Raw genomic sequence first — 25,297 nt, forward strand, 5'->3', positions numbered from 1 at the left:
CAAATTTGTATGTTTCTGTCAATAAGATTACGCATTTGACAGATGATATTAATAAGAAACACAGTAAGACAAAATTTTAAGGAAGTAAAAGAGAAAAACGTGAGCTTTTCTGCTGATTCTTGTTTCTCAAAAAAGAATTTCACGCTCTGTTAATTATCTTCCTATTCAAATAGTTGTGAATGTATTCATATCATTTAAGTATTATACAGTTATATATACATGACCAGTATATGGCCAATTAATTTTTTTATGAAAAACAGTTGGTATTTTGTTTTTATTTCAATGTACGGTACCGAAATCCTCTAAATTCGAATACACTTACCTTTGGTTACGCTCGCTTAAAGACCCAATATGGCGGCTCCATAAGTAGCATTCGTGACTTGACCTCCCTAGACAGACCTTGGTCGCCGTTGCTCTGCGTGCCAAGCAACGAGCTAGAATAACATAGAGGGGCTGTAAGCCTGTCATCAGCGCTCCCTGCTTGAAGCAAGTTGATAAGGGCCAGCCATGTTAACGGTTGTCAAAACAATGGGCAAATTTCGTGGCGGAGCCGGGAATCGAACCCGGGCTTCCAGGGGTGGCAGCTGCTCACGCTAACCAGTACACCACAGAGGCGGCCCATGAGTACTTTACCACAATAATCGTTTAGTGTAATTATTTATTATAATATAGGGGGGATATCATGTTTCTCTCATTACCATATCATACTGGGATTACTAGCTTGAAAGTTGTCCATTATGAAGTGTGGCATAGTTTTAAAAACCAAGGCAACAGACATCTACAATAAAGGCTGTACACATTTCAAAAATAGCAGTAAAATACTGTATTTACCATACTTAGTGTACGTTTGAACGAAATAAGTGTTTTTTGTGGTTACGTTTTCTTGGTTGTGGGCGCTCCATTTCCTTTATTTGGAAATTGGAATGAAAATTGAATAGGGCTGGAAAAGTACAGAACATAAGCAACTGAATTGAGTGGGATACTATTTATCTCTTTTCGCCCTCACAACGCATTGTTCCGTTGATTCCTTGTTCTTTAAACGAAATCTGAAACAAAATTCGACAAATAATTTCCGTGGCTATCCGTACTTTCGCTAAGTAAATAATAAAATGGATTTAATTACAAACAGAAATTACAAAAAGGAATCTCGGCTATAATTCAGTAATACTTACTTAAAGTACGATATATCCTTGGTTTTATTACTCCGATTAGAACAACCATACTCTGAGCTTACGGCTGGCATTCTTGAAAGCGAGAATCTATGTTTTCACTTCTTAAAACTTAGCGAATTAAATTGGTATGCTGAGTCCGTGGGAAAAACCAACCCGGGAGGGTAAACAGATTAAGAAAAGAACACAGTACTCATGATGAAATAATTTTAAAAATATGAACAGAATGAGATTGTAACCTATTGTAGGTCCCTATGATTTTAAGGCTTCCTGTCATAAATATTTATGTCCATCGTTTTTATTCTAATTTACGCTTAACCACAACAGCCAAGCAGGGTAACGCTCTTGTTCCGATTTCGAGGCCTATTCGTATGTCACTGTGCGATGATTTCGAACTACCCTACAATCAACTGATTGTGATGTTGGCCTCGTGCCACAATATGATGAAGTGGCGGTATTCGCTTTAATGCTTCAAGCTATCGGCAACGGTCTTTAATTCTCCCCCAGTGATTCTAAAATGCGTATTTTCTAAACTTTTCGTCATTTAAAGGCCATGCCCCCTTGCTTGTGTGACAACAGGAAACATGGCGGACTTTCGTTCTGTTGGCTTCACCAAGGCAGCGCTTCTACCTCTCTATGTTATTCTAGCTCGTTGGTGCCAAGTGAGGAGAGTTTCCACTATTATCATATTAGGCTATTTGGTATAGCGGCCCGTGTGTGTCATCGTACTTACATGCATTGGGAGCGATATTTTTCATAACACCGCGTAGCTTAACTTAGCTACTTCTGTGCAGGAGTTCAAGGATTTGTTCTTCTCGATTTTCACAGCCACTTTTCCGAGCATTTTCGCCTCAATTAACCGTCTACTCTGCTCAGGCGATTATTCATACAGATCCGTCTTGAAGCTTGCGCATTTCATCGACTTCGGCTCCAACAATGCCTTCCACGGAATTACTGATAAGGAAAATGCATTCTTCAGATTCAGAAAAGCTCGTCGCTTCCGATGTTCGTTGCTAATCGAGTAAAGCTCTTCCGTTTCTTACTTTTAAAAGAAGGCCGGCAGGCTTAGATGAATCAAAAGCTGAATCTATATAATCCATTTTGATCCCACGAATAGCTTCGGTAGAACCACGCATTAGCGATTTAAGGCTTTCTACTCCACAGGGTGCCTAGTATTCGAAGGGGGTCGCTAAAGAATACCCAGTAGCCTTTCATCACCTCGCCACGATCCGAAACTTGTGACTGGGGGAGGGTAAAACTTTCATACAAACTCATTCTACCCGAGCCAAAGAGGTTGGCTAGACAGTAAGAGAAATTAAACTTAAGAAGACTAAGATAAAATGATAGAAATACCGTATAAACAAAGACAAAAAAGAAAGAAAAAACACAGACACCTCGCAGGCAACTCGTTGAGCTCTACACAAAGGCCAAACCAGCATGGGTAACGCTGAGCTGGCACAGCCCTCGGTGTCAACAAGCACACAGTCTCTCACAGCGATGTCAAGGTCATGGTGTGCCTATTTTGGGACCATTGTTTGGGTTTGTTTGGCTGTACTTCAGTGCTTTGCAACTCAACTGTCTGACTCAATGGAAAACATGGCTGTATGTTTATTTTGTGTTTTGGTTTGCGATGGTTGTTTCGATTAGTAGCCATAAAACTGCTCCTAGCCTTGTAATTGGGTTCAGCGTTGCCAACCGCACGATAATTATCGCAATACAAGATAATTATACCTTCATGCAATGTGCGATAACAGTTACAGGTAATACACTTTCCCTCACAAATTGATTTCCGTCTCCTGAGTGTACCATTACAACGTCCGACTACTTGGCTGAATGGTCAGCATTGAGGTCTTCGGCTCAGAGGTTCTGGGTTCGATTCCCGGCTGGGTCGGGGATTTTGATCACATCCGATTAATTCTACTGGCTCGGGGACTGCATCTTTGTTCCAACATCTTCCTCTTCGTATTCAGACAACATACCACACTACCAACTACTATAAAACACGCAATAGTGATTACATCCCTCCACATAGGGTTGGCGTCAGGAAGGGCATCGGGCCGTAAAACTGGACCAAATCCACATGTGATAGTTCAGATCTGTGACCCCACAAGGCAAGGGTAAACACAGTAGAAGAAGAAGAGTGTACCATCACAACAAGCATCGCAGCCATGCGAGAGGAGAGAGAGAGATCTTCCCATTACACAACACTGTGAACGTCATTGGCTCACAACACTCCCACCCTGCCTCATTACGTGGTCACGGGAATACATGACGTGGATGGGTCATCACTACTGTTAATTTGTTCTTGGGTGTTCCACTTTCCGCCTTCTCAACTTACAAAGTCTGGGGCATTTACTGGAGGGGCCTGGTTCGCTTATAAATTCCAAGATAAATCTCTGATTTTTGAATGCACTAATCCAAAAGTAGAAAATATGTTTCATGCAAGCTGAAGATGAAACTGATGATAAAAGTTGCACAACTATTTTTACATCTACTTCTGAAAATCTCCTTTCATTTTCTGAACACTTTTTTCACCATGCTATGGTTGTTAAGACTGTTCATAATTGTGGTTGTAAAAGGATGATGATCACAATTCAAAACTGTCTTCGGTATCACCATCTAAAAATATCAAATAATCAAGTGCTTCCCTCCCACATTTCTTTCTCTTTTTAAAAATACAAAAGTTGTTTCAAGAGAATAATCTACCGTTAATAGATAACTTATAAAATGACTGGCAGTGGTTCCTTGTTTGTTTTGATAACTTTAATAAGTTGCTTTCCTCACTGAGCTGGAATATGTTAATACTGTACATATCAGCATGCCAAACCCATTCAAATGAGAGAAAAGTTCAAACCATTAAAAGTTAGAAACTTGATTATGTTCCATATTGAACTGGGATTACAGTAAATTGAAAATGTTAAGGATCCACCTTCTCAATACAATGACAGTTTATTGATGTGAGGTTGATCACATGTTTATACAAGACTGGCACTAGTAACTAATCTCGTTTTGTTCTGTATTGAAGATACAATACGTAAAATTCTTTCAAGATCAAATCATAACTAACCAAGACTTAATAACTGGGTTACCTCCTCAGATTTTATAGAATTTTACTTTATGTCAGATGCACAATACTCTCATCATTTTTATTTGTTACAATTTAACATTTGTCATTGTAGGTGCTGTCATGTGTTTTATATTTTAACTTGTTACAATTTAATATTTGTCATTGTAGGTGCTTTCATGTGTTTTATATTGTTTTTTGATTAGTTATGATTTGCTCAACTTATTCATTGGCTGATGACGACATGCAATGGGCGTCAAAACTAGTACCAATCTTGTGTAAACATGTGATCTAACTCACATCAATAAACTGTCAATGTATTGAAAAGGTGGATCCTTAACATTTTCAATTTACTGTAAATTCAAACCATTCATAACAAGAACTGGCTGCATAAGGAAAGTAACAAGTTGGCTCTCACCCATACCATAAGACATAGTAAACACTATGTCCCACGAGAAATGGATACAGACTGATTTATATACTAATACAGTATAACTATAGCGTGCCCTCAAGATTGAGCCATGTGTTAGGAAGAAAGGATTTATTTTCAAGAAACTAAAGACTATCTCTGTTTTTAATAGACAGGTTTTTATAAAAATATTACAGCTGTGATGATAGCTCTTACATAAAAGTATGAATGTACCACAACTGAATAAAAGTGTTGTGTCATTTAACATTTTTATTTAAATACAATTTGCTCATCCTCTTCCAGCTCCTGGCACTTCTCCACCTTGTTCTGGGTCCTCCTCTCGCTTTTCATCTCCATCATCTGCTTTGGTATTTTTTAAATTCTCCATCCTGTTTACATGTGCAAACCATCTTAGTTTACTCCGATCAATTCTCTCATTTAGGTTTTCCATTCCAAACTCCTTTCTCACTCTGTCATACTTCTCAGGTATTTCATTTCACCGACTTGAATTCTACTCTCCTCTCTACTTGTCAATGCCCACATCACAGACTGGTAGCATGCACTCTCTTGCTAATCTGCATATCCGGCCTTGAATTGTGCATTAATTCCCTCCCTAGCTATTTAAAACTGGCAACAATTTCAAGGCTCTGACGACCAATTTTCCCTTGTCTTTCTCCTCTAGTTAATCACCATGGTCTTACTTTTCTCTCTGCTAATTTTCATACCATAATTTTCAATTTTCAGGTGCAGCATATCAAGTTTTTCTTGAACTTCTTTACTGTTCACGTTCCACATCACAATATCATCTGCAAATAGTAATAACTTAATCTGCCTATCCCTCTATGCTTCTTTGGCCTCTTTACAATTTCATCAATAACAATTGGATTTATATAAACTCTTAAAAGAATAAATGAATAAAAATGTCATGCAATTTAAATTTTTTATTTAAATACAATGTGATTTAATCAACTCTAATTTATTACATATTGCTTACTCAGACATGTTTTGTCCTGTGTTAATAGCTTCTTCTGACCACCGAGGAAGTCCTTAAAACAAGGCAAAGGACAGTCTTCAACATCACAGTACATAAAAAGAACTCAAGAGAAAGGAGACGAACTAATGATATTAAGTAAATTTAACATGATGGAACTAGCTGAAAGTGAGAACATAGGCGCTCAGCTACCACAGATAAGAAAGCTGGTGAATAGCAAAAAAGTTGAAATTTAGAACTAAACTATTGTTCAAGACTGTTCCTTTCTCGACCTTAGGCCGTGTGATTACATGTCAGGTAGGTCAGGTGGAGTGAGCCACCATGTTCCTTACAGGGAATCAATGCTCAACAGGTTATTGCAAGAATCGCTTAGTGGTCGCACTAAATCTTCCACTCTAGCTGCCATCTCACTGTGTTCCTGCAATACAGAAGAGACCCTATAGGATTCTAGTGGTTGGATTGAGGAAGATGGAAAGGAGACATTAACATCCCAACCCAGCTGAAAAAGTGATACCATTTTTTGAACCACTGAAAACTGACAAAATTTAGTCAGGCATACAGAAATTTTTCATGTTATAACATTCCTACTGTATGTATAAACCAAAACTGAAACTGACAATGTTCATCAACTGGCAAGAAATAGTCAGTTACATGATCAACACAGCATCTAGCAAAATAAGTGAACACAAATGTTATCTGTCTTAGAACAACACATATATTTCTTATATAATTTCAAACATTTGCTAACATCCATATAAACATATTTACCAGTGACTTCATCAGTATGAGCTTCAAAGTTTGCAAATTCAAGTTAAAAAAAAAAAAAAAAAAGCCTGTACAGTCTAAAAATGACACAGGCAGAGGTCTTTTCTACAGGCTGGTCTTCAGTCCAACTAGTTTTTCACTAACTTCCCATAACTTTGAAGCCACCTCAGGATCTAGTTTCTTCTTAGGTTTATATATTGTGCAGTTTCGGTAGAGAAGTCCTGACTCCCCTTCTACTTCCTCACATGTTGCACAGTGGATTACAGTTTGAGCTCCCTGTTCAAAGAGACCAATATAAACTATGGTTAAGATAAGTGCCTAACCAAGTCATATAAAAGAGAAACACACAGACTGGTCAGCACCAGAAGAGGGAGCAATAGGAAAGGAGATAAGGACAAACATAAAAACACATCCTCATATACTACTGTTATAGATTATGGACATTAATTTTTTTCGAAGGACAGATGGTCCTGGATTTTGATTCCTATTATGACTTCAGGCCTTGTAAGGGTAAGAGCAACACAAGACAGATAAACAGTCATTAACTGCCACATGGTGACCATGTGACACCAAATATTGACCCTATGGAGGGAAACATTAATTAGAATGACTTAATCCTGCAGATGGCTGCTTTGTCTGTGGTCTCTCTCTCTTTCCTTCTTTCTAAGTATGAAAACAAAAATTAAATAACAATAAGTCACTGATTTCTTCACTCCATAAGTATTACTACAATCCTTGGGAAATGAGAGTATGGCAAGCGCTCAGGAACCTCCCTGCCTTAGTGAAGGACGTGTCAGTGGAATCAGAAGAGTGAAACAAGTGCCTGAAAGTTGATCACAGCAGGTAATTACTATGCAGAGTGGATTTTACAGAAAACATTTCAAGTACATCTTAACGGGATATAATAGCGTGTATAAGTTCGCACTATGCAGAACAGATTTTAAAGGCCATTTTCAAAGAAACTATATAATACGTGCTTAAACATACTGTAACGGTTTATTATGGTTTACAGAAGTGAAAGAAGGTGTGGGTATGAATGGGTGGATATGGAAAAGTCAGAAGATTAATTTAAAAATTTACACTTTGCTACGCAAACAGTAAATCAGGTATAAAATCTAGCTCATGAGCTTGGGGAATAATCTTAGAAAAATCAGAACAATCAACTAATAACCAATTAACAACCTTAAGCTTCAAGCTCCCTAATTACACATTTTACATGAGCGCTGCAGCTCCTTTCAACCAACAGCCAAGGAGATGGATCTCCCATTTTTAAATCAGTGGAAGAGCTTCTTTGCTCTACAAATTCACACTTTCCAGGCCTATTGAAGGCAAACCTACATTTTACAAAATTAAACAGTATTCACTGTTTTACCTGCTCATTTGCCTTAAAATGAAATGAATAAGTTTAACTGTAACACCTGGCCTTTAGTAAAAACTGGCCGAAAATCAAAACGGTAAGGAGGCGAACTCTTGCGCTCATTGAAATTTACACAAACTACTTAAAACTCTACTTGGGCTTATGTCCCGACGTTACAGAGGCTAAGCCTATACTACGGAGGTGACTAGGTGGAGAAAAATATTTAAGTTACACAAATTACTAGATAGATTTTAAGGTTACAAAATTAAAGTTACTTCAATATCAAGTTGAGCGTGAATACAAAAGGGTTCCTCACTCTTTATTCGCTAAATTTTAATAAGTTCTTTAGGCTTGTTTGAAATTTACATTAAGAAATAAAAATTACATTGCAAAAGAAATTTGAAATCTTCCCCTCGAGCTAGCTTTCAAAGACCATTACGTTGTTCTGCCATTACCTTGAACTGGTGGATCTCCCACCCCTGCTTCTGTTACGTACACAATCGAGACTGGAACGATCACTTAGACAACATGGCTCACCAGCCCTTGGCTTTTATAGCTGAGAGGAAGGTTTCAGAAAACTCTGGGCTAAGGCCCTGACACACCCCCAATTTTCAATGGATAATCAAATAAATATAAAAACTGTGATTGGTTACTTAAATGTACAAAATTTCTCATTGGCCAACATCTTAAGTTGGCACGAAGATACAGAAGTGTTGATAACTTTTGAATACCAAAAACAAACAATAACCAATTCAGTTTAGGAAACCTTGACATACAAAATTACTTTAAAAATTAATAGTTCATCTTCACCACAGAGGGCGTGACATAAGTTGATAGCAGCAACATCTGTTGAGAAATGTTCGCACTATTTCCAAACTCAGTTCCAGGATGGCCTTCTACAAGGCGCTAGTTTGAAATGCACGGGGCTGGTGTAACACCGGAACAGACCTCCACCCACTAAAATTCTTACACAGTTGATAGTTTTGAAATGTTGCCTTTAGAAAAATTTGAAGTTGAAGTTTGCAGTCAGAAAATTTCTTGATGCAGAGCTCATTTGTAAGCTATTATGCCTTAAACAAGTCTTGAAGTATTCATGAAGCCATAGAAGTCCGGAAGGTACAGTCCAAGTTTGACGGCAACAGCGGCTGCCACTGTCGATACCCGGGTGGGGTCCCCCGGACCTCCAAGTACCCTCAGATACATCTCTCCCGCTACCTTGACAGAGGTAGCCATGGTGATGGTCGCCAAGGACCAGATATTCAAGCACTGCCCCATTATGAAGTAGGCAATTGTAGTACTGCACCTCAGCCCTTGCCGGTAAAGATGGTGCTCAAGTTCACCGTCATAAAAGAGACTGGGCCAGAGCGGCGTGGACCCTCACCCCGTGCCAGTTGTTGTGACCCGGCCGCAGATGACAATAGGGCATTGAAACAATAATTTTCTGGACGACAATGACTCTTTTTATGGAGAGATATTTTTCGTTTAAAATTTACTTTGGAGGTGCAGATAAGACGGGCGGCATCAAGGATGAGAGTATGAAATGCAGGCTCGGTTTTGGAGACAGGAGAAAGGTAATGGCAGATAGGAACAGAAAGAGAAAAACTTACTGAGGGGAAAGGTTGTACATAAATTGTCCATGTCACCAAAACATGTCGTATGCATACTACAATAGTAATAGGGCATAAGGTCTCACCATACAACTTATAACCTGACTTAGGAATTCAAAGATTCCATGATGTTAAGGAAAGATATATAACTATTTTTTCACTGCCATGACTTAGCCTACACTGAAAGACACAGATTTCATACAGGATTTACTTATTACAAATGAACTCTAAATATTCTTTCACTGGCTGGATTGGTCACCGAAAGAGTGACCAGTTAAGAAATCCAAAATAATACACGGTCCATGAAATCTGAGGGCAAGCTTGCCTGCCCGTACAAAATTCTTAACCATGACCTGATCTCCGACCTTTAACTTGGTGGGTCTCCGTCCACGATCATATCTCTCTTTAACCTTCTCATGAGAAGCCTTAAGGTTACTTTTGGCCTTCTTCCACAGGTCCCTGATAATATTGGGATCTATTGTCTCTGGCAATATCTCATTGAATGGCCATAGATTAGACAACGGCGTGTTGGGAACAAACTTAAACATGACAGAGGCAGGAGTGAACTTGTAGGACTCATGAACAGGCGAATTTAGAGCAAAAGATAAGCAATGCAGATAAGTGTCCCACCTAGAATAATTATGATGAAAAGTTATCAAAGCAGATTGAAGATTACGATTAATGCGCTCAGCCAGAGATGGTTAAGGGTAATAAGCAGAAGTAGTGACATGTGATAAGGATAAGTCAAAACAAAATTTTCAGCATAGTACGCAATGTGGGCTTATATAAGCAAGCAATATTTACAGGCTTTAATCATTTCTCTGATTTTGCCATCCATACTCTTCCAGATGAATATTTCTCTGATTTTCTCTCGGGTTTTAGAGAAGCCTAAATGTCCCCCTAATGGAGTCTTGTGATAGTACTTGAAGATCATGGGCACAAGAACGGCTGGAACTACCACTTTCATCTTCTGATTGAGCCTCGAAGGGCAACACAGAACTCCATTCCTCAACACATAAGGGACATGTTCCCCAGAAGAAAGGGTTTCCATTATAGGAGCCAGCACTGGATCTTCCCGTTGATATTTTTCGATATCACGAAATTACATAGGGGTATCAGTCAAAACAGCACTAGCGCCAGAAGGTTCGGAAACAGAAGGAGAAGAACTGTCCTCCTTTTCAATGGACTCAATGTCACCAGAAAGCATGCGGCTTAATCCATCTGCGACCACATTCTCTGATCCTCTAATGTGTCGCACGTTGAAAAGCTGAAATACAGATAGCCCAACGGGTGATGCGTCCTGTACGACGAGGCCCAGCTAAAACCCAACTTAAAGCCTGATTGCCGGTTTCTAACTCAAATTTGACATGCTCGAGATAAAGGCAAACTTCTCCAAGGCAAACAGGACTGCAAGTCCTTCTAATTCATAGATGGACTACTTGGCTTCTTGAGCCAATAAAGTCCTAGACGCATAGGTAATAGGCCGCTTTCCGAGTTCGGTTTCTTGAATAAGGACGGCAGCAACAGTAGATGAAGAGGCATTGGTTTGAACTATAAATCTCTTAAGAGAAATCTGGCATAGCTAATACTGGGGCGTTACAGAGAGCTAACTTAAGATCTTCAAAACAGTCTGCTGCGATAGCCCCCATTCGAACTTGACACCTTTTCTACGAAGTAGGTTTATTAGCGAAATTAGGAATAAATTTCCTGAAGAAATTCACCATGCCTATGAACCTAGCGATTCCTTTAATGTCCTTAGGAGGCTTGAAGTCAAGAATAGACTGCATTCTAGCATGTTCGATAGAAACTCCATCGGATGACACAATATGCCCTAAGAATGACAAAGAAGGCTTAGCAAACGCTACTTTGGATAACTTAACTGTCAACTCAGCCTTACGAAGGCAATTTAGAACTTCCTTAACATGATCTAGGTGTTCTTCAAAGTTTTCATGAAATACGACGACATCATCAAGATAATGATGCATATATTCAAATTTGATGTAGGAAAATACTCTATCCAGCAGTCTGGTAAGAACAGCTGCACCCGTGGGGAACCCGAAAGGCACACATTTGTATTCTTCCACCAGAGGAATCTGATTATATGCTTAGTTAAGATCTAAGATGGTAAAGAACTTAGCCTTACGAAACCATGAAAAACAAGAATGAAGATTGGGAAGGGGCACCGATTGTAATACGACCTTATGGTTTAAAGCCCTGTAATAAATGACAGGCCTGAAACCACCTTGGGGTTTCGTTACAAGAAAAATGGGCGATGAATTCGCTGACTTTGAAGGTCAAATAATGCCATCCTTTAACATTTGATTGATGATCTAATTAAGGGCCTTCATTTTAGGCGGAGAGAGCCTATATTGAGGAAATCTTGAGGGTACTGAATCCGTTACCACAATCTTGTATTCAATCAGGTCAGTGACACCAAGGGTTTCCGAAAATACATGTGGAAAAGACTGACACAACCTTTGAATACTCTCAGCCTGGTTCTCAAGTAGATAACTAAGATCTAATGACATCTCACTCTGGGTAGGTGAAATAGATTGACACAGAATTACATTTTAAAAGAGGAAAATTTACATTACTATTAAATTTGAATGTGCATGACTTGCACTGAAGATCGAGCTCCAGAGCAGAGTGCAACATGAAATCAGCCCCAATATTACGGGGCAAGACAACTGTTTAGCAACGAACAACTTAATTTTCCAAATGAATTCCGAATGCGGATTTTAGCAAAAATGAAACCTAAAAGTTCTAAAGGTGAAGAATTTGCTGAAACACATTTGATAGAAGACAAACTATAGCCTGGATATTTACAGCAGGTTTTCAATTTAGAGTACCACTCGCCAGAAATAATAGAGCTAATGCTCCCTGAGTCTAATAGCGCCTTGACAGGTTCATTATTTACCTCAATTTTAAGAAATGGCACGAATCCTAGGGTCTCATAAGCAATTCTAAGGCATTCCCTTGGGCTTTTAAATTATAAATTAGAGGGGGTATCTTCCTCGAAGGGTACGATGCCCGGCATAACTTGGTGACTCAGCCAACGGCGCTAGTCACTTCCTATCGCCTAAGTTAGTGGAGGCAGCACCAGAAGTTGAACAGGAAGGTGTGCTGTTGACCCACACTGCACCATTCCTGATTCCACTAGGTTTTACCTAGGGACAATGACTGCGAAGGTGTTCTGCCGATCCACACTTTCATGGAGGGAACGTTTGGCAAAGTGGTGGCCAAGAACTGTTAGATGATGGAGGTAAGGTGTCAGCGTACCCTGACACTGCCATTGCCTCAAGTTCAGAGAAGGTTTGGGGGCGAGTACGACCTATAGGATGGAAAAATTCCTTCAACAATGGTTTCACAATTTGATTTTCAGGAAAATGGAGAGCGAATACCCTCGTGTAAAATTTTATGTCTTGGATGAAATCAGCCAAATTCTTGTCCAACCCCTGTGAAATAATGTGAACTAAGCTTTCCAACATCTTGTATTTTTAATAATGAACCCATTTTATACAGCTGCCAACCTACAAGACAAAGACTACTATAGGGAATCAATTCACCTAACATACCGCCCCACCGAAAGGTATTGGCCTTTTGCAGAAAAATAATAAAATGGAACATATGCACACAAAAATGCACTAGTCAAAAATAGGCCAAACATGATTTTTATAACAATACGTTGATAATGTTCAAGCAAACTGTAGTTTGATGATCATTCCCAGTTCGTTTCTGGCAATACACACAACTTGTTGATAGGACGCATCATGGTACCAGAAGTGGTGTTGACAGTAGCTACTCTGCGAGACCGTCATCTCCGAGATGGACCTTTTCCACCCATCCTCTTCTCCATTGAAGAGGAGGCAGGTTGTCATCCTTGATGAACACAAGATCACCAAGAGGTAGGTTAGGATGCTCTCGTGTCCATTTGTAACGGTGCTGAAGTGTGTTGAGGTAATCTTTATACCACATATTCCAGAAGTCTTGAGTCATTCTTTGTATATGTCTCCATTTAGAGAGACTATTGATGGGACAAGGTTTGAGATTGCGGTCGGGAAGTGCCGTGAGTTGCTCACTGATAAGGAAGTGTGATGGAGTGAGATAGGATGAATCTGTCGGATCATCGCTAAATCTGGATAGAGGGCGACTGTTCAGGCAAGCTTCGATCTGTGAAGATAGGGTAGTTAATTCTTCAAAGGTGAGTATTGTTGTTCCCATCGTTCTTCGAAGATGAAATTTAAATGCTTTTACCATGGATTCCCAAGCACCTCCAAAATGAGGTGCAGATGGAGGGATGAAGTGCCAGGTAATGTCTATTCCTTCTGTGATCTTCACAATTTCTTTCTCTTGCTTCGGATCTTGTAAGAACTTCTGAAGTTCCTTTAATTCCCTCGATGCACCAATTTAATTGGTGCCATTGTCACTGTAGATATTGGCAGGACAACCTCGACGTGAGGTGAAACGACGTAGTGCTGCCATGAATGCACTCGTAAGATCAGAGATGATTTTGATGTGCACAGCTCTGATCGAAAGACATGTGAATATTCCAGCATAAGCCTTTCCTGTTGTCTTACTTAGTTGTGTGCCTATCCGTATTGGGAATGGGCCAGTGTAGTCTACTCAAACGTTCATAAAGGCTCTAGTAGGAGTAACCCTAAATCTTGAGAGGTTTGCCATTTTCTGTTGAGCTGCTGATTTTCTCAGTCCGAAGCATGCGTAGCACAAATGAATGCATTTCTTAATGATTTGGCGAATCCTTGGTATCCAATATCTCTGTCGCAGCGATGAAATAATTGAGGTCCTGCGTGTAGTAATCTTACGTGTTCACTCAGGCAGACAAGTTTGGTGAGGTGATGTTCAGGAGGAAATATAAGTTGATGCTTGGCTTCGTATGGAACTGGTGCGTTTTTTAATCTTCCTCCGACTCAAAGAAAACCATTTTGGTCCAGAATTGGGCTCAGACTCTTCAGTGTATTATTTGCATCAACAGCTTTACCTTGTTTGAGGCAGAGTATTTCTCTTTGATAAGAGACCAATTGTACGATTTTGATACAGAACCTGAAGGCATTATTTACCTCTTGTGGTTTCAGTGGTGGTGTATCGCGCTCACTGCGAGTTTTCTTGCAGTTGGAAGAGAATCTGAGACACTGACCAACTGTTCTGAGTAATCTGTTTAAGGACGAGAATCTATTCAGGAATGTATCATCGTGTTTTATGACAATAGGTGATGTTATAATTCTTTGGTCAGGGATCTTCGAGGTGTCTCATCCTGATTGTGCTGGCCATGATGCAGGGTCTAGACGCAGCCAGCTGGGGCCTTCCCACCATAGTGCACTGTCTTGAAGAAGCCGTGGCTGTACTCCTCGTGATGCAAATTCTGCAGGATTGTCCAGTGATCCATGACGCCAATGGGAGGCTGGTACAGTGTCTTGAATTTCTGCCACCCTGTTTGCCACGAATATTTTCCATTTTGTAGGACATGCGCATAACCAAGCTAATACGATTGCTGAATCAGTCCAAAGGAGTACACCATCGGGGGTAGTGCGTACAGTTTCAAGCGTTTTCTTGATGAGGCGAGCCAAAATCAAGGCACCAAATAATTTGAGACGGGGAATTGAAATCTGATTTAGAGGTGCAACCCTTGATTTTGCACAAAGAATTTTCGTGAGAACCTCGGCTTTGTGGTTAACAGATCTTATGTACACGGCAGCCCCGTAAGCAGTCTGTGAAGCATCGCGGAAGCCATGTATCTCGATATTCTTCACTATCCCTTCACTGAGGACCAGTCTTGGAATTTTGAAATTATTAAGTAGTGATATTTGTTGATATAGTTCAATCCAGGTATCGAGCAAATTCTCGAGTAGTTGATCATCCCATTCTGAACCTTCTTGCTACAGGCGTTGCATGAAGACTTTGAAGAGAACAACTACGGGACTTATCAGCCCTAGTGGGTTGAATATTGATGATATTATGGACAGCACCATATGTTTTGAGCACTTGGATTCCCTTGAGATCGATTGATGTGGCTTCAGGCTACAGTTGATTTGAAATTGGTCCATTGAAGGGTGCCAAGTTAAACCCAATGTTTTCAATACGCTGCTCACACTGTCAGTCAATGAATGTTTATATTCTGGTAAGTTCTCTGGGATTGATTAAAGGAGTTCTGGGATATTTGTGCACCACTTTCTCAACGGAAATTCTCCAAGCTGAAGAAAGTCTTGAAATTCAATTCCCAGCCTTAGAGCTTCATCCAAAGTCTCTGTTCCTGAGATGCAATCATCCACATAAAAATCATGGTGAAGGACTGAAGCCGCTCGAGGGAATCTGTAGCCAGCTGTACCAGGCATCTTGTAGCTAAGTAAGCTGCTGATGATGTGCCATACGTGACGGTAGTGAGGGCGTAGGATTTTAGTTTGTCCTGAGGGCTTTCTCGCCATAATATGCATTGCAGGGGTCGATGTTTTGGGTGCACTCTTACTTGTCGGTACATTTTCTCTATGTCAACTGTAAAGGCTATTCTATGCATACGAAACCTCATGACCAATGAGCATAAGTCGTCTTGTACTGTTGCTCCTACCATTAAAATGTCATTTAGTGCCACGCCATTGTTGGTTCTTGTAGAGGCATAAAAAACCACCCTTGTCTTGATAGTACTGCTCGAATGCTTGTGAACCGCGTGATGAGGAAGGTAATATTCTGTTTGCCTTAGTGTGGAATTTGGTTGAAGTTCGACCATGTGTCCAAGTGCTTCATATTCCCTCATAAACTCGACATAATCTTGACGAAGGTTGCTCTTCACTTGCAATTTTCTCTCCAGGAAATGAAAACGTTTTCTTGCAATCTCCTTTGAGCTTCCTAGGTTTATTTCCTTTTTCAGGGGTAATTCTACTACACACCTTCCACTCTCATCCCTAAAGGTGGTGTTGATGACATTTTTCTCACATTCCGCATTTTCTGGTGAATGAATTTCATAACTTATTTCGTCTATGGACCAGAATCATCGTATTTGATTCTCAGAACTGAGGTCAGACCTAATAAAGAATGAATTAGATCTTTGCGCATTGTCTTCTCCTTCATTCATTTGCTGTGGATACTCCCCGCTTAGAATCCATCTTAACGGACTGTTCTGCAGTGTGGAATATCCTGCGTGAAATTTCCTCCCCTCCTTCATGAGATGCAAAAAGAACTGAGCTCCGATTAGTAAGTGAGTACTCTGAGGGAGGTGGAAGTCTGGATCAGCGAGGATGACATACTTTAGGATATTCCATTCCTTGAGGTCGATGTTTGATGCAGTTATCCTAGAAATGAAAGTCACTGACTGTCGAGTGCACTTCTATGGTTAACGTAAGAAATTTCATTTTTCCGTATTGAACCAAGAATTACAATAAATAAACTTGATATTTCCACCTATTCAATACAATTTTAATGCTGTTATTCAATTACAACATATTAAATTTCACAGGACTAGTTTTGACGCGGGCTTGCGTCATCTTCAGCTTTTTTGGAAAATAGTCAACCTTAAAATTCATGACATGTCTTAAAATGTTTGGCATGAAATCCAGTTAAATCTATAATTAAAACCTTAACTCATTAAAAACTATTATGACAAGTAAAAGTCTTGCAAGTCAGTCGTATGATAAAAGTTCATTGGTTAAATGATATTCTTATGATCAAGCAGTTGCGGAGTCCTTAAATTTGTTGAGCGATAAATAAAATGCTGTGTTCCATTTCACTACAACTTGTATACTGTTGAACCATCTCGAAAAATGTGAAGGTTGGTCATATGGAATTTTCTGCATAAAATCTTCTATGTCTTAGGCCTATGAGGTGGAAACATTAAAGTAGTTTCTTGTGATGTTTGTGAAACCAATGTTTCCTGGTTCAATGCGGAACCTGTAAATATATTAAAACGCGGTTAACGATCCTGTGTTAAATGTGTTGTGGCTCTAATCAGCAAAATGATAAAGTGATTGTATGTAGGACTTACCTCAAAATGCCGTGAGACGATGCTATTATTAGCCACGCTCAATGAACAATGAAGGCTCTGAGCAGGTTTGCATGATCGGACGTAGCTAAAGAGGGGAAGTAGGGGTGGGTTGAGACGATGTATGTTGGCCGCGCGTGTGGAGGGAGTCTGGTGGGCGTGGACTGCACTTCTATGTTTACTGATGAATCAGCTTCGGATGTCAGTTCACCGAATGCTTTCAGGGATATAACGGTCGTTCTTTTCTTCTTAAGTTTAAGTTGTTGCACTGCCTGCTCGGATATGAAGTTGCTTTGGGAACCGGTATCTAATAGCCTCGCATGCAACGATATCTTCCGTTTGAGTCCTTGATTTTAACCGTGACCGTGCTTAGAAGAACCTGAGTGTCTGGAGTACTTCTGAGAGATTGATATGATGATTGAAGTGTGTCGTTACCCTGTGGGTTTTGTGCCATAGTGTTGTTTATATTAGTTTTTCCTCATTCTGATCGTTTTGGTGTAGCAACGTGTGGTGGTATTTCTTGCATACCTTACATGTAGTACTGGATCTACATGCCTTCCAAGTGTGTGATGGACTAAGGCAGTTACTGCAGTGCTTGCTATCTTTGATCAATTTGAACCTTTCAGCAGAAATCGGGACATTTGTACTGTCTGTGCTCTTCTGAGCAGATGTAACATCTCTCTGCTGTTAAAAATTAAATAATTGAAAAGGAGGTTCAACCTATTCAATACTTAAAAGAAAGAAATGCAGTAATCACATTCCTATTTAAATGGGACCGGTTTCGATCTTAGTCCAGGTCATCATCAGCCGTAAAAACATGTACAATGTTTATGAATACTGGAGGTCAGTAGGCACAAAGACACGACACCACATTCTGTCATGCACAAAGTCACAACACTATCAACTAATATACGAAGATCAAAAATGACTTGAAGTCGCAGACGAATAGATTTGTAGTAGAAAGCCGCCAGCTCCTGGTGATCAGCGCGGCACATTCAAGGTCATGCACTGCGGTCGAACGCCAAAGTAGAGTGGAGAATGTTTTGAAGGTCTTGAATTTGTCACGGTTGCGGGAAGTTAAGCATGTATATAAAAATATACGACGCAAATCAGTATAATTGAGTGAGTACTTGTACTCCTGCTAAGTTCTTGGAAAACAGTTGACTTGAAAAAACAATTGTACGTGCGCTACCGTATTTTTTCTTCTCTCTACAATTGCGTCGTATATTTTTATATACGTACTTAACTTCCCGCAACCGTGACAAATTCTAGACCTTCAAAACATTCTCCACTCTACTTTGGCGTTCGACCGCAGCGCATGACCTTGAATGTGCCGCGCTGATCACCAGGAGCTGGTGGCTTTCTACTACAAATCTATTCGTCTGCGACTTCAAGTCATTTTTGATCTTCGTATATTAGTTGATAGTGTTGTGACTTTGTGCATGACAGAATGTGGTGTCGTGTCTTTGTGCCTATCAAAGTGTGAAACTGACCTCCAATTTTCATAAACATTGTACATGTTTTTACGGCTGATGATGACCTGGACTAAGGTCGAAACCGGTCCCATTTAAATAGGAATGTGATTACTGCATTTCTTTCTTTTAAGTATTGAATAGGTTGAACCTCCTTTTCAATTATTTAATTTTTAACATCAATAATTTCAATACGGAACAATGAAGTTTTTATCTTTAAATCTCTCTGCTGTCGAAATGTATGATCGTTGTTGTGTTATCAAGCGTGGCACTGATTTGGGGTAATTGTTAAGACTGACTGCAGGTGGTTGGGCAGAAGAGCAGAGTTGTAGTGTCTGACAGTCTCTCTCCATGAAACTAATGAGCTCCTCAAATTTAACTGCATCGGAATGAGAATGCTCCTTTCCAAATTCTAACCTTAGTTTTTTGTCTAGTCGAGAGAGTAGGAGTTCATTAAGAAGTAAATCTAGGATACTTGGTTGGGCGTTTAAAGCATTAAGAGCATCTACAACATGCATTCCATAAGTAATGCGACCAATTTTTTTCTACAATTATTTTCTGATGCAACTGTACACCGCAGCGTGTTCTAACCTGCTGGGCTAGGTGGAGGGGGTGTTAGCTTCAAACGCTCTTTGTCTCATTTGGCAGCGAGCTGCCAGAGAGTCAGGACATGCGTTTCTGTCAAGCCCACTTTGAGTTCATGTAACATGGCACGATGGATCGTTCTGTAGAGCAACGGTATGCTATCAAATTTTGTGTTAAACTTGGGAAGTCTGCCACCGAAACGTTTCCATTACTTCAGCAGGCATTTGGGACTGGTTGTATGTCCAAATCACAAGTTTTCCGATGGCACAAGTTGTTCATGGAGGGCCGAGAGATCACCGACGAACCTCACAGTGGACGGCCATCAACCTCACGAGTCGACGAAAATGTGACACGTGTGCGCGATTGTTTGAACTCTGACAGATGGCTGAGCCTTCAATTGATAGCACAAACTCTAAACATGGCAAAAACAACCATTTTCTGCATTGTGACTAAAAAGGAGGGTCTTGCGCTGCCAAAGCAACATCAAGGACATGGGGAAAGTTCATCACGACAACGCGCCGAGTCACAGCGCCTTCGCTGTCAACGACTTCCTGGCCAGGACCAACACCCCATTGGTTCCCCAGCCTCCCTACAGTCCTGACCTGGCTCCCACTGACTCTTTTTTGTTTCCTCAGTTAAAAGAAGTCATGAAAGGAAAACATTGGGACAAGATTGAAAGAATCCAAGTGCATGTTACATGGGCTCTAAAGGAGATTCCGGAAAAGGCCTTCCAGGATGCCTTCCAGGCATGGAAACACCACCTTCAGAAGTGTATCGAGGCAAGAGGGTGCTATTTTGAAGATTGTTGATTATTGGTACGAATATATTCAATAAATGATTTTTTATGAATTAGGTCGCATTATTTATGGAACGCACCTTGTATACTGCTCTTGAATATATTGATCAGTTTGCGTATTTCACTCTCCGTTGAACCTATTTTATGTGAAGTTTCCGTAATTTGCCCAATGTATTCAGCTGCAATAAATTTGGGTGAATGATGACAATTGACCAGAATGTTGTAGGCTACTTGAAAGTTGGAGTCAGAAATGCTGATATTTCTTATGCTGTCCTTGGCTTCGCCTTTCAGAGAGGAGAGCAAGTAGCAGAATTTCTCTATGTTTAATAGGTTATTATTGTTGACCACCAGGCCTTCAAACGTGTCTTTGAAATGCAGCCAGGTAATTAGTCTCACTAAAGGTAGGGAGATTTATTTTCGGTAATTTGATATTTCTAGGCATGTCATGTGATGACTGAGTGAGCACTTCAACATTACCTGACATGTTTTGTAGATTGGTGGCCTTCCTTAATTTAGCCTCCAGCAAGTCGATTGTGTCTTCGAATTCTTTTCGGTAGATCGTGTTAGATTCCTCATTTTCTTCATCATACGACTCTAGTTGGCTTTGAATTTGCTTGAATTCTTCGTTGGTGGAGAGCAATCTGTTTAATTTAACTTGAATGAGGTTGATATCGGCAGAATTTATTTCCGACTCAACAAAGTGTTGAATGTGAGTTACACAAGCCTTCAAGGTTGCTCTCCTTTTGGTTAATGTTCGTTTGTTGGAGTCCTCCATATTTATAGAATATCGTGGTGCTATAAAATTAGTAAGATTTCGATAACTTATCACAGTGTAGTGGATAATAATTATTCCGAGGTAACACATAACTTTCGGGATGAAGTAGGAACTAATTACAAGATAGCTGCCTCTGTGGATCAGCAGTAGAGTGTCGGCCTCCGGATCCCAAGATAGCGGCTTCAAACCCGGCAGAGGTAGTCGGATTTTTGAAGGGCGGAAAAAAGTCCAACACTCCATGTTGTACGATGTCGGCATGTAAAAGATCTCTGGTGACACATTTGGTGTTTACCCGACAAAATTCATTAAATCTCAGCCATAGACGCCCAAGAGAGTTTCGGTTTACTCAGTCTGCCATCTAGTGGGGGCCTAGAGTAAAACGGAACGTCGAAATTGACGAGCAGACAGCCAGATGGCGTCAAATTGAAATGTCTGCACACGGTAGCTGAGGCCATACGATTATTATTATTATTATTATTATTATTATTATTATTATTATTATTATTATTATTATTACAAGATTTTATAAAGGTTCGTGAATTTGTTAATAGATGGTACGAGCCAGGGTAGTTGTAGCAGTGGATGGTTGTGGACCTTGTAAGAAGTTATGACTTTGGGCGAAAGATAGCACTAGTTGTACCATAACCTAGCTACAAGTTCCTTGATAAGTTGTGACTTTGGGCGAAGTTTGTGCTAGGTTAACTTGGTCAAGCATCTAATATTCATTTGAATTCGATCAGAATCATGAAATTTTATACTTAAGTGACTGTAACCCATAGGTCGCTGATTCATATCCGGCCCGGAGGACCATGAAATAATGTGCACTAAGCTTTCCGACATCTTGTATTTTTAATAATGAACCCATTTTATACAGCTGCCAACCTACAAGACAAAGACTACTATAGGGAATAAATTTACCTAACACCCTGTACTCAGAAGTAGTACTTACGTATTAGAGATGACATAGCTCTAGCTGGAATGAAGTTAGCCAAGAGATGGGCATGGAAGTCTTCTATTGAAGATATATCAGCTATTGCTTTCACAATTTTGTCCGAGAGGACGCCTACAGAATAGCGGTAAATTACTTGGAGAATGTGCGAGTGAAAGAGAGTGAACACCAAAGCATAATCTTGAAATTCAACTAGGAATCTTTAAAAAAAAAAAAAAAAATCACATCATTAGTAGAATTTACTGAGAATTTGTATATTCCCTTAAGCAACATGGCTAAGGGGTGGGGGCAAGCTGCTAAAACCTGGCAAAATAATAGGGGATGGCAATGGAGGTTGAGAGGGCTCAAACACTGCATTACTGATAAAGAAGGGTGGAAGGTGTTTTAAATGATCAGACTCTTGTTCCGATGGGGTAGATGTTTGTTGAGTAGCCACTGATATCCTACTTTCAATAGACCTACTAGGTCCCTAGCCCTATTGTAAAAATGGAACAGTCTAGCTTGAACATGCTTAAGCTGATTGGTAGAAGGGTCACTTACTTCAAGGAAACTCACAACTGACGCCAGCTCGGTGGTATTATCAGTGATGGTGGACAGAGCCTCATCAATATTGTAATGGTTATAGCATCCACCATGCCAACTGGCTATGGGCCCGGCCCGGCACCGTATAGGCCCACCCCATACGCTTTAACCGCGCCAACCACAAGCAGCGCTTCAGCGCTAGGCCAGCCCCACTCGCTTCCGTTCGCGGTCCCGTAGCAGAGGAGTATGGAAATGACTCTACGATTAATCTGGAGTCTTCCATCTCGCGATGTTCCTGGATCCATCGAGCATCCGGACAATTCTAGAAGGGCCAGTGCAGGTATATAAGAGAGGAACGACCTGCCTGCAGTGAGTGAGAGTTAGACTGAGTTAGAAGTTGGTGTGGCTCAGTCGTGAGTGACTGCCAGTGTAGTAAAGTATGTGAACTGCCGTGATTATTGGACTAGTGTGCTACAGTGCGGACTGTCGGCGAAGGAGAGAACGTGTAGCCGTGCGATGTGGGACCTTGTGTATGGGTGTAAAACTGTGTAGTGTAAGAACAAGTGAGAAACTAAGGGAGAGAGAGCGCGCGAGCTACGTGTGTGTTATGAGCAAAAGTTGTGTGTGGTCTTTTGTAGTTTAGCGCGTAGCTAATAAATCTTAGTATTGAAGCTACCAGTCTAGTGTTAATTGATCCTACTACCCGCCAACTCGTTACAAATGGTGTCAGAATCGGGATCGACTGGCAGCAGTAATTTCGTAATTAGGAATTTCTAGTGAATCGTAAAATGGATAGTGAACAGTTTCAGGCTCTCTCTTCAACAAGTTTACCGAACTCTCATCCAAACAGGACGAAATCAAGAGCGAACTGAAACTGGAATTAAATGAACTTAAGGATGGACAAGGTAAATTAGAACAGGAAATAAGCTCTCTCGAAAGAAAATTAAAGAGTGACATTATGCAAGACGTACAGGAACTGGTTGAGAAACAGATCAAAGAAACACTGCAGGTTGTGGAGTCAGGGGTTCGAGACCTGAAAGAAGAAGTAAGTGCCCTGCATACGAGAGTGACAGCCATGGAGACTCGTGCTAGGGCCACCTGCAATGACAGCGACTCCAGCGCCGGGAAAGTAAAACCCCCGCGCTTTGACGGGACAACATCTTGGTGGACCTTCTGGGCCCAATTCGAGACCTGTGCGGGCACAACGTTTGGACATCGGAGGAAAGGGCTGTGTACCTAATCGCCGCACTGCAAGGACCAGCAGCGGAAGTACTACACAGCCTTCAGCCAGGTGCCACTTACGACAAGATCGTTATAGCGCTCGACAGCCGATACGGTGACCACTAGCTGGCAGCCGCCTACTGAGTCCAGCTGAGGAAGAGGACCCCGCGCGCTAATGAGACGCTGCAAGAATTTGTGCAAGATGTAAAGCCGCTAGCCCACAAAGCTCTGGATGGGCTGCCTCAGGACCAGATTCAGCGGGAGGCAGCCTATACATTCACTGATGGGCTCCGCAACGCTGAGATCCGTTGAAAGCTGATGCTCAGTGGGGAGCATGACCTCAGAGAGCCCCTGACGTTAGCCCTGAGGGTGGAGGCAGTAAAGGGAACAGCGGCACCATCACCAAGAATACGAGCCGTGAGAAGCGAGGATGCGCCGGAGACCCGCGCCGTTACGGGCGAGCGTGGCCACCTGCGGAGGAACTGCTGTATGGAGGCGGCCCCTGATCAGGGAAACGAGTAAGGGCCGACAAGGAGAGGGGCTCGTCGGCACCGTCACTACTGTCCCCTCGTTTCACGCTGAATGTGGTCACCAAGCGGAGCGACGACAGCTTGATCGCTGACGGGTGGCTCGGAGACAGGCTGTGCCGAGTCACGATAGACACGGGGGTGGCAATGACCATCGCCAGGCTGGACATCGCTGAGGGACAGCTAGAGAGGGAACCTCACCGCCCTTATCTGCTGCGAACGGCCTCAGGAGACACCATCCCCGTCTTGAAGGAGGCGCTACTTCAACTGACGCTGGGACAACGATGCCTATAAGTCTGGGCCTTTGTCGCCGCTATCACGGATGAGGTCATCCTGGGCCTAGACGCGCTACGGGCATACGAGGCGACTGTCGACATGGGGCGACGTGTATTGTGGCTCAGCAAACAAGAGGTAATGCTGCGACGACCAGGAACGCAACCTCGAGTAGCGCGGTTGATGTTGGCCAGCGACGAAGTGATACCAGCCAACAGCGAGATGATGGTTACGGCACGGTTAGAGGAACCCATACAAGGGGACAGCGTGCTCGTGGAACCCGGTTCGCCGACCACTGATCAAGGATTGTACCTGACCAGGACGCTCGTTCCGGCATGAAGCTGCGTGCCGGTACGAATATTGAATTCGACGTCGCGGGAGCAGAGGGTACCCAGCGGGACCGAGCTTGGGACTTGTGAACTAGTCACATGCGTTGTACCAGTGGACGACGAAGACGCACAGACCCTGGAAGCAGGCGAAGGATTGGATAAGCTCCGGAAGATTATATCCGACGCCCGGAAACATTTAGAGGCGAGACAGCTCAGGGAGCTGAAGGAACTAATCCATGAGTTTCAGGACATCTTCACTGCCTGAGGCGACTATGGAAAGACGGACAGAGTGTACAATCGCATTAACGCCGGCGACACCGCTCCAATTCGACAGCCACCTCGTACGGTGCCCCTAGCGAAGAAGGTGGAAATTGACCAGATGCTAGATGATATGAAGCAGCAGGGAGTCATCGAGGAGTCGAACAGCCTGTGGTCATCGCCAGTCGTCCTGGTGAAGAAAAAGAACGGTGAACTCCGTTTCTGCGTCGATTACCGGAAG

General features: G+C 41.5%; 1 protein-coding gene across 1 annotated transcript in view; it reads right to left on the bottom strand.

Annotated features, from left to right (window-relative positions):
* Window positions 1-6,133: 6,133 nt before the first annotated feature.
* Window positions 6,134-25,297, bottom strand: part of LOC136877637 (retinol dehydrogenase 12) — a 129,879-nt gene continuing 110,715 nt past the window's right edge. The window contains exon 4 of the mRNA XM_067151830.2: window positions 6,134-6,674. Coding sequence (XP_067007931.2) covers window positions 6,504-6,674 — 171 coding nt within the window. The 3' untranslated portion in view covers window positions 6,134-6,503. The remainder of the gene's footprint in view (window positions 6,675-25,297) is intronic.

This window comes from Anabrus simplex, chromosome 7, assembly GCF_040414725.1.
Source record: "Anabrus simplex isolate iqAnaSimp1 chromosome 7, ASM4041472v1, whole genome shotgun sequence".
In the NCBI taxonomy this organism is placed as follows: Eukaryota; Metazoa; Arthropoda; class Insecta; order Orthoptera; family Tettigoniidae; genus Anabrus; species Anabrus simplex.